Genomic DNA, 11,409 nt, shown 5'->3' with positions numbered 1-11,409 from the left:
TCACCGACAGCGGACACCGGTCGTCTGCTATGGGGATTGTCAGAAACACTTTCCCGGCCTCCTCGAAAACGGGCGAACCATTTGCACACACACTTCATGGGCAGTGCTTGATCCCCATAAACATGTACCAGCATTTCATGTGTTTATTTGGTGTCTTGCCAAACTTAAAACAAAACTTTAAATTGATCCTTTGCTCGTTCATTGTCCTGTTGTCAGTTCAGAATCAATGCACTAAACAAGCACTTCGCCCATCAGTCTAACACGGAACACACACGATGCTCCACTGAATTATGGTGGGGGAAAGTTGTCAATACCAGGTGCTACGCAGGAGGAGCGGTGCTGCGAGTCACCAGTGTCACCCGATCGAGCGTTCTGACTTCATTCGCGCCAAACATTGTCAGAGGTTGTATGTAAAAATGTTAACTTACCAATTAGAAAGGAAACAACTGAGTGGCAACAGCACAAAAACAAGTTTTCTGTGCTATGGAAACATGCACCAACAATACAGAAGATATGGATCTGATTATGATTATCATCCCAGGACACAGTTTTAATCTGTCAAGAACACACAAACTTGAGTAACTCATTTTCAAAACTGGAAGTATTCTTGATGAAAAACTGTCCAAGATACACATATTAGAATGGGTGAGGTTATTAATTTGTTTCATCTATACTCATACCCAGCAAATCACAGCATACAGTGTGGCAGGTTTAATTTCCAGATGATTCTGAAAGCTTGAAATCTTTTCAACAGTCTATGTAAGGTCCTTGTCTATTATTTTTGAGACACTTTAAGGTGGCACCATTGCTATCTACTAACATATGATTGACTGGTTCACAGACTCATTTCTTCCTGATTGTTTGTTCTTTCTTTTTACAATTCATTTGGATCAAGAGGAATATTTACTACTAGTACTCAGCTTTAACCAGTGACAATGTTAATGGCTGCTGCTGTGATGTCATCTTTCGGTGCATATTTCCAGTTTGGTTGTGAGAGTGAGTGAAGCCAAAAAATGTAAAAACCAGGCTGTGGTGACAGACTTATCTAGTAGTTTGAAAATATTGCCACCAATATCACATTACAGTTACGACGTTGTTCACATTTGTCGCAAGTTTCCTATGTCACTGGTGGAAATTGATGACTAGTATCTAATATTCCTCTCTATCCATTCATTTAGTTAAAATGGCTGTAAAAGCTGAGCACTTTCTTTACACAGGGTATAATACTTTTTAATCAAGTATTATTTTCTTAGAAAAAGGGAACAACTATTCATAGATCTACATAAATTGATAAAACATGAGTGAGATATATAAATATATTTTTCAAAAATATTGTATAAAATATATGTACATTCACCTATACTTCCTGGATTTGACTAGAATACAAAAAATTACAAAATATAATCTTCACTTGACTGTAGTAATTTGTACACTGGCTATGAGGAAAATCCAAACAAAAATCACAAAATCTATTGTCAAACCTTTCGTACGCTGACTCTTGCACTGATGGTGCTTTTAACACATTCAATTTTTTTTAGTAACGTCTGTGAAAAGAAGAGAAAGCACTTTATTAAAAATCACATTTCCAAAAACAGCTTGTCAGTAAACATATGCACAGGACAATAACTGTAATTCAATAAAATGCATAATATCATCATCTTGGACGACATTAATAAGCTTATAGGCATTACAAATGAAGCTGAAAAAAATAGAAATATTTTTTTCATTAGCACATAGTGATTAGGTGACTAATTTTCAAGCATTATTCATTGGTCTACTCCTCCCTCTTTCTTTATGAATAATGTTTATTGACCAGGAGTTGCATTTTACTCTTCATCTATATAAATGTAAGAAATATGGTTATAGAAGTCTTTCAAATTTAGTAAGTGTTATCCCTTTTCAACCAAGCTGCCATGGGCAACAGTAGTTGCTACAACTGCCTTGAATATATGTTCTACCGACTGTGAGTAACAGAGATCACCTTTTTTTTATCCTTTTCATAGCCGAGAATACAAAATGTTCAACTCAGTTGCCTAAATATTGTTTTATACAAAGGATTATTCCATTACTATTCTACACTTTTGCCATTCTAGTTGCCATATATGACAAAATGTCTTAGGGGCAGCAAGGGTGGTCACTTGCCCCCCCCCCCCTCCCCCCTGGAATATGGGGTACAGACCTTTTGTTCATTATTGAAATAAAAGTCTGATATGCTACCAAATTACAGATTTAGTATTGCTGAGTGCAATGGAAAACACTGTGACACTACCAAGCACTGTGTAATTTGGATTTGTTTGGTTATCTGTAGGTCACAGTAATTCATTGGGTCATTCCATGCAAGTGGTCTAGAGGCTCCCACATGACCCTCATGGATTTTGATGAAATTTTGTATGAACATTCACACGTGTTCTCAATGAACACTGGTAAAGCTTCAGTTTCAGAAATTCAATACTTGCAGAGATATAGTCACTTGTTTGAAACCATAGCACAGCTTCCAATAGTGCATCCTTGAACTTTCAGCAACTTTGAGATGAGATATCTCTGTAAGTATTTGCATGAAAGAAACAAAACTTGGCCATCTTATACAACTTTTAGAACTCTTTAAATTAAAATATTAAGAAAAGGATTTCTGAGCAATTTTCATATAGATAATTTGAAGCAAAGTAGGGAGAAAAAATAGCTGTTTAAAAAAATGCGAACTTTAGTTTTTTATATCTCCAAAAGTAATTGTGGGATGTACATGAAACTTTGCACACAATAACTCACCAGCACAAGACCTTAGAATATAAAATTTCATTTCCTATTGCTTTCCATTATTTCACAAATCTAGGGTGAAGTTGACGATTTTTCAAAAAGTGCTAAAAATGGGTATTTTTAGTAAAATTTTTCAAAAAGTGTTTTCTCCAAACTCTTCTAAACTATGGTCATTAGAAAGAGCATATTCTAAACTATCTAGAAAAGTGGATTTGGTTTTGCAATGCAAGCATATAAGGCCCTAAAAAGTAGCATCATCAAAGAGGCGCACTGGAAGTTTGAACACATTTTTCTGGCACTCAAATTATACCTGAAATCTTTTATTTTGCCTTATACATGTTTATTAATGTCTGGGATAAGTGAAATAAGAAGTCCTGATGAATAGGACCTAGCTTAAGTCCGAATAGCAAAAGAATAAAAATAGAAACAATGTTATTTCTTAATTGTCACCCCCCCCCTCCCCCACTCTCTCTCATTGTACTTTGTTGCACCTCCAATCCCATCACAAGGTGATTTCCTGTGACTAGTACCAAAAAAATTCCATTCAGCTGTCATTCCAAAATCACTCTTATGATAGCACAAATTTAGGAAATTCTTGAAATTTTTATATTGAGCACTGGAGCCATCACTGAAATAATGAATGTGGGATATCTGTGCAAACCGTGCTTTTATATATTTGATGAGCTCCTTGATAAAAATGTGAACTGTAATAGTGTCATGCCGAATCACTGATAATGCAAAAACTTAAAGATTCTACTTTCTCATTTTGACGAAAGTAGATAACAAATGGATGAATTGTTGCTTGACTATTGTCCCAGTGGAAGCCTTGCACAGCATCCTGAATGATAAAAGAATAATTTTCTGCAAAATCCATTAGGACAACAAGCTCTTTGTCTTTCAGATGACATTTAAGGCCTTTAAGATGCAAGCTTTGATGCTTGGCAATGTAATGATGGCATGACAGACTCCATATTTTATTTTTTACATCTTCAATAATTTCATCCACTACCATTTGCTTCGTGTCCAGTGTGGCCCGATCGGTATGTATCCATTGCTTAAACACAATAACTTCCTGTGGCTCATGACGTAGGAAATAGGTGGCAATTTCAGATGCTATAGCTTCGGGCCCAGGACACCTTTCACAGTAATGTAGCATGCACTGTTTGGAGTTCAAACTGCAAACTGCCTTGCTGAGAATCTCCTTATAATTTTCACGTATACCAGCTCTGCTAAGCATAAGCTTAACATGTTGGTGAATTGCACAGACGCAAACTGCATGCATTCCAGCTGATCCTACTGTTACACACCATTTGGGTCTAAGTTCACAAAACTTTGAGAACCCTATTTCTGGACCATTTATATTGTTATAGATAACATACACTTCCTGTAAACTGCAAAGTAACAATCTTTTCTGCATGTATGTCTTTCTATCTAAAAGTCTAACTGAAATACTATCTCTTTTTCCAGGGCACACCCTACTATACTCATCATCTTCAAAAACATTTCGCACTCTACTAGCAACTTCTTCTGGTAATTTCCTGCTTTGCCTATTTTCGGGAAGTGCCAGAATGCCCTTCTCTGCCTTAAGCTTCCGAGCATTCTTCACCATTCTTTCGGACATGCCGAACTGAGCTGCTGTTTGTCTGACTGTCCAACTTACAGGTGCCAAGGTTAAAATTTGCATCTGTTCTTTATGAAATGCATTCTGTATCTTGGCTTTCAGTTCAGTCAGCAAATGTGCATAGTCGGCACAGTTTCCACATTCCTTAATTTCACTAGCATCTTCAATTTGTCGGTTTACTCCCATTGCATTTACAATTCTGTTTTTAATCACATTTTGAGCCTTTTGAATTTTCTTCTTCACATATTGGGGCTTATCTCTGTAGCTTACTGTTCTCTTCAGGGGTGAAATACCGTCAGACAATAAGCTACTATTTAATTCTTCTTTTGGTGTAAAGTCCTCATCAGAATGTGATGATGAAGCCGATAAAGCTTCGTCCAAGTGTTTATTTAAGTTAGTCCTGCAAGCCGGACAAATTTTCTGACCTGGCTTTATGTTATTAACAAGCTGCTTCTTCAACATATCAGAAGCCTTATTAGCTGTTTCAGTATCAAGAGTGCGAATTCCTGCCTTAACATTATGATTCACCTTCCCAAAGGGATTGAAGCATTTTTTTTGTAACCTCTCATATTGTGTCAAAAACAGGGCTTCATAGTGTAGGCAAACTTGAGAGGTATTGTCCAGCTTTGCTTCAGAACGTCAGACCAACAACTCTTTTTCCTCATCACTAAAATCCGCAAACCATTTTAAAGCAGCTTTTTTGGCAAAGAAAGTGACGTGACACTTTGTTCCACTATCTCCTTGCCCAATTGAGCATGAAGGTATGCTGTTCCCTTCTGCATCCATATCTAATCAGTAACTAAATAATGTATTTGGCCTCTAAGTGCAAATTATAATCTGCTTAAATTTCAGACAAATTACTACTGAATGAAATTATACACAATGTATAATGCCAATAAAAAAATCTAATAAGAGATATATGCTATAAAAGACACAATCAAAACAATTTTTTGTAAATTAGATTACAAACTTTGATGGTCTTACGAATCACTTAACAAGCCACACTTAGTCAAGAGAACCCACTCACGATGCTTCAAACACACCACTGAAATACTGATTGTTCAAACAAGGCTCACAATAATGAAACTGATTGTTAAAGTAGTTGTTGCCATTATATTTTCTATAAACAGTGAATCTTGTGAATTTTCTCTGTGAAACTAGTGGTTAAGTATTTACCAAGGTAGTAGGCTACATTTAAGTGTGATTAAATACAAAATTTAAATTTAACCAACCAATTTCACATGTTTCCGTAATAACTTTAAGACAATAATTCACAGGTTACAACACCTAGTGAATTAAAATCTCTGCAATATTGATTGGAAAATTTACATCACTTGATGCATGATTCAAGCAAACAGATTCTTTTTTGGAAAAATGTTTTATACAATTGAATCCAAAAATTAGGTCTTCATTTTCTACTTGTAAATATTTACAATTTTGAGAAGTACTAAAAATATGAAGCTATTATTCATTGAATTCTTTATGATCTATCTTCTTCCTCTCTCTCTCTCACAAATAGGGCGAGTTTTATGCAGATGAACACTTACGATAAAAGCAGAAGGGCTACTTCTCATAGGTAGTTTTCACGTTATTCTGACAGTCTCATTGCCTATTTACCAGATCTTTTTATTTCAATTATTCAAGGCACTAATAAACATTTATTAGGCATAATAAAAGGTTTCAGGTATAATTTTAGTGCCAGAAAAATGTGCTCAAACTTCCAGTGCGCCTCTTTGATGATGCTACTTTTTAGGGCCTTATATGCTTGCATTGCAAAACCAAATCCACTTTTCTAGATAGTTTAGAATATGCTCTTTCTAATGACCATAGTTTAGAAGAGTTTGGAGAAAACACTTTTTGAAAAATTTTACTAAAAATACCCATTTTTAGCACTTTTTGAAAAATCGTCAACTTCACCCTAGATTTGTGAAATAATGGAAAGCAATAGGAAATGAAATTTTATATTCTAAGGTCTTGTGCTGGTGAGTTATTGTGTGCAAAGTTTCATGTACACCCCACAATTACTTTTGGAGATATAAAAAACTAAAGTTCGCATTTTTTTTAAACGGCTATTTTTTCTCCCTACTTTGCTTCAAATTATCTATATGAAAATTGCTCAGAAATCCTTTTCTTAATATTTTAATTTAAAGAGTTCTAAAAGTTGTATAAGATGGCCAAGTTTTGTTTCTTTCATGCAAATACTTACAGAGATATCTCATCTCAAAGTTGCTGAAAGTTCAAGGATGCACTATTGGAAGCTGTGCTATGGTTTCAAACAAGTGACTATATCTCTGCAAGTATTGAATTTCTGAAACTGAAGCTTTACCAGTGTTCGTTGAGAACATGTGTGAATGTTCATACAAAATTTCATCAAAATCCATGATGGTCATGTGGGAACATTTCTCGATATTAGACCACTTGGCACAGAATGGCCCCATTCTGTTTCCTCGGTGCAATAGCGTAGAGCCATCACGTAGCCATAGCAGATGCAAATCTTCACAGAAAATTACCACAGCAAGCCTGCAAATTTTTCTGTCACTTTCCTACATAATCCCTACGGAGCTGTGGAAATGGGCAGTTTCAACACCAAGCCCAAAGAAAACTTAACTGCAGTATATCTGCCAGACACCTACCCCAATTCCCAAAAGGATACCCCCCTTCCTTTGCTGTACAACTAATTACAATAGCTGTTTAACAGTCATGTGTGTATAAAGAAGATCCAACAAACTTTGCCAAGACTACTTGAAGTTTTGCACAGCAGTATGAGAGCTATACTGAAGGCGTGTTTGTCCGAGAATCAAAATGCAGTAGTTGCAAGGAAGCCCTGTGAGAGAGGGAAAAAATGAAAATTTCACAGCCAAACACACGTCCTCACTATGAGTTCGAATTTCTCAAACTGCATGAGGCACAACATGTAGTCTTATAGACACAAATGCTGCAGGCCAGTTGACAACTCCAGAGACAGGGAGCATATGAGGATTGGTTTCGACAGTTTCTGAAATTCATCTCATCATAGGCTGGCCGTTAGTTACATTTTATCCAAGTGCCCAAAAATATAGCTTTTAAAACACATTTTGTTCAACTTTTATTATATTCAACAGTAAACATTTTAAGTTAATTCCCTGTTTCCCCACCCTGATTAGTACTACATAGTGGAAATTATTTGCTCGTTAATTTTTGCTGATATTGAATACAACTTCTTCAACAAACCTGACATTTTTCTGTTTCCAATTTTCAATGTTAATCTAGTGCTTAAGATATTTTACCTGAATTACTTCTTGAGAGAACAAACCCTGCAAAAACCACTGTCAGGCAGTCAAAATAATAATCACTGTTGCTAACAGTTGTTAGTAGCACTGAACTATTACTTTAACAATTTACTGCTGCAAAATACTAACAAATAGAATGGAATGACTGCTAAAAGACAATCATGGAGGGCAGGCAGATGGGGAGGGGGGGGGGGGTTTGGGGGGTGTCAGTTTGGTTTCTGTAGAAAATTTCATTTAATAGTATGTAAAAGGAGGGGGAGGGGAGCAATTTGGGTTTTGTAGAAATGTAGCAACGTGTGAGACAATACAGAGCCTATCAATTATAGCAGGAGATAAAATAAAAGAAGGCAAGACTGCCCACATTGACTGAAACATAGCAACTTTAAAATGCAGGAACGAAAAAGTTAATTAAACTGGTGCCAAAGCCAGAGTGCAGTTATAAGAATCAATGGATATGAAAGGGAACCAGTAGCTGAAAAGGTAGTGGGATAGGGTTGTTAATCAGAGAAATCATTAAAGGAAACCAAGAAGAAACTTGGGAAAGAAATTCAAGTTTTGGGATAAGAAAAAGTCTTTGGGATTTGCTGATGACTTTATAATTCTCCCACAGGTGACAAATCAACGAGAAATTTATAGCACAAAGTAACTAAACTAGGTAGATAAAATACATGCTGTGGGGCATCAGGGAATAGTTAATTTGGTAATGGAAGTAAGTACAGGGCTTAGGGGAGGAGGTGCTGTCGAAGGAGAACAAGGTTTGGCTAGAAGAAACAGCACAACTGGGTGTAGTTTGTTGTAATTATTCCCAGAGTTTAAGAAGAAAATGTTAGACTTACTGATACCACTTGTGTACTTTGAACCATGATGTCATAAAAATGGTAGACATAACCTCTTACTGAAATCCAACATGTGTGAAATAGACACCACAACACGAATTACAGTTGTGATCATGACATTATATTTACATTCTATCTATCTTAGACCTTAGGACATGCTACTGATCAGTATGTTACCACAAGTAAGATTTCACACTCACACTTGTTACACTCTGTTCCAGCTCTATTTGGGCACACATAACATCACACGCTGTAACATTGTTATGTCATGTATCAGCATGTATATTTGGTGCCAGTAGGGTCAACAAGCCCTGAACCACTCACACAAATACACTATAGGCTAATATGGAAAGATGGGGACAACTGAATCTACAGGTATTGGATATCAGTTTGATTCCACAACATAATGACGACACTTAGGACATAGTACCTGCACACACAGGGTATTTTTTTGGTGGGGTGGGGAGTGGGGGGGGGGGGGCGGCACACAGCTTGTGACAGACTGAACTGTAGCATAGTCCAAGGTATAGGCTATGTTGAAAAGTGAAAACTTGGTTAAAGGCTGACAAAGCTAGTGAATGTGGATATGGCATCTTGGTTGGTGACATACTGCTCTGCAGCATAGCCTGAGGCCTAGTTTTGGCTGAACGTTGTCAGTCTCGTTGAGAAGTGGTGTAGCAGTACTGAAGGTCCAGTTAATTCATTCAAGAGATGCATCAAATGAGTCCTCAGAATGAGAAACAAAACAATACAGTAAACAAGTTTTGTACACTCAGGGGGTTCATCTCTTTTTATGGATATTCCATATTATTCCCCATGTGCAACAATCAGAATTCATGTATCTTAGGCTACAACTGCCTGGTAATTATGAGTATGTCTAGTCGGGTACCTGTTGAACATTTCATCGTAATGAGATGTTTGTGTAACAGAAAGCATGTGGGAAATGAACAACACCCCATAGGATTATGACATAAGAATGAACATAGACTGATGGCATGTCAGGTTATTTGTAATCATGTGCCTACTGTATTCCAACTAATCTCACTTGCTGCAAATGCACTTCATGCACAATGTAACTCAGCAGATACTCTGGGTAATAATACATCTCATGTTGTATAATACTAGTACCCGAAAAACTGACCTTGAAAAGACAATTGCAAGTACATCTATTGTGTAACTTTTGTAGTCCGTGAGTCATATTATTAACACCAAAGGCATCTAACTAAATGCAATATCATGCTACATATGTATCTGCCAATTCTGCTTCTCAACAGAGTACTTCAGTAACAGCGGAAAACCTATACTAAAGTTCCGTCATCTATCTACAACCAACAGAAATTGAAATGAAGTAGTAAGGTGGTATTATGAATGACTTACTAAGTTGTCTTGTGCAATTTTTTTCTGCGACCTTTGCCTATTAACAGCTGAACTGGAAAGCCTAGGACGCTGTGGTGCTGATGTAGTTGGACATTTTGGGCGTCTATTGAAATTTGCTTCTATCTTTCTTAGTAAAATTTGGTTCTCTCTATCAATTTTTCTTACTTGATCCTTTGAAAACGTCATGTTCTTACAAATAACAGGTTTTCGTTTAGGTGTTGCACCATTATTTCGATCAACTGTCTCGGCGTTTGTACTATCCAATACTTCTCTCAAAAACCTCAGTGTATGTACTGGTTTCTTCTCCTCTTTTCTTTCAGCATCACTACTGTGGGAACGCTCCGTGATTTTTTTACGGCTTTCCCTGCTTTCTTCTGATCTTGATAGCGAAGAACAACCACTGGTTGTGGAACGTGGCGTAACATCTGTTACATCCGACGAAGTGTCTGTACTCAAGAAATCTGGCGAAGTTCTTTCGTCGTCATTGAATTCATCAGGTTCTTTCTGAAACGCTATACAGTTCATGAGATCTTTAACTGCGCCTGCACGCGTAGTTTTGCACTTTGCATCATCTGCAATGTTTATCGTGACCTTTTTCGCACTAAACTTGGGGCGCTCATGTCTGTTATCACATTTGCCCTGTAGCTTAGAATCACCTTTTTGTGATGCTCCGCACATAGTGTTAGCATTGCTATCATAGAAATCGTCAACTGCTTCCATCTCCTGCCCAATACGAAGATTCGTCAATACTTCTGCAGTTTCTTGGAGAGACACACCACCAGCATGGATTGACATCTTTCAATCAATGAATAAATTAATTAATTCAAAATTCACGCGACGTGGCAATTTTCCAGTACATCAAACTAGCAAAAATCTTAGAAAACATTAGAAAAACACGATCAGCAAATATACTTAATCGTCCTAAATACACTACCTCCCATTTAAAACAAGTGACAAAATACTATCTGGAAGCTCTGTTTGTTGATACACATAACAAAGCATTATCAAAAGTCGACTCTCGAACGGAACGTGGCAATTCTTCCCAATGCATTTCGATAGTGCTATACTCATTATTTTATAACCTGCCGCAAGACTTCATTTCAGGCTGCAAGAATCATATGTGTCTTGGCAACGTCCAACAGTGTTTTCATTTTACACTTACGGTAGAAAATATAGTTTGCTCATAATATAAGGACAGCTTTTTAGGGTGTAATAATAACCGCTGCCAGTGACAACAGATGGTGATTTAGTTTATGTCATCTTCTATTGACTGGTAGTGGTATTATTCTACAACCTATAAACGAACAGTCACAGAGTTCAACTGCATCCATTGTGGATAAAATACATTTTGGACAGCTTTTTCTATGTATTATCTGCTTCTCGCACCAGGAGCGCTTTGCTCTCAGAAAAAACGCGTAAAATAATTTATTGTGGTGAAAAAAGTTATGGTTTCCTTTCTATGTATATCATTCAACAAATTTGGAACTTCAGCCGTTGTTTTTTCTCATTATTTGTTCAATTTTAATTTTATTATTAATGCGATTTATCTTTG

At 36.6% G+C, this 11,409-nt stretch overlaps 1 protein-coding gene across 1 annotated transcript; it reads right to left on the bottom strand.

Moving 5' to 3' along the window:
• Positions 1-1,302: 1,302 nt before the first annotated feature.
• LOC126095176 (cilia- and flagella-associated protein 97-like) lies at positions 1,303-10,862 on the bottom strand. The gene is made up of 2 exons (XM_049909910.1): positions 9,858-10,862; positions 1,303-1,544 (listed from the first exon to the last, which is right to left on the bottom strand). Exons 1-2 carry the CDS (start codon positions 10,650-10,652, stop codon positions 1,476-1,478), a joined length of 864 nt encoding a protein of 287 aa, XP_049765867.1. The 5' UTR covers positions 10,653-10,862; the 3' UTR covers positions 1,303-1,475.
• Between the last annotated feature and the right edge of the window lie 547 nt (positions 10,863-11,409).

This window comes from Schistocerca cancellata, chromosome 8, assembly GCF_023864275.1.
Source record: "Schistocerca cancellata isolate TAMUIC-IGC-003103 chromosome 8, iqSchCanc2.1, whole genome shotgun sequence".
In the NCBI taxonomy this organism is placed as follows: Eukaryota; Metazoa; Arthropoda; class Insecta; order Orthoptera; family Acrididae; genus Schistocerca; species Schistocerca cancellata.
This window is presented reverse-complemented; position numbering and strand designations above follow the sequence as displayed.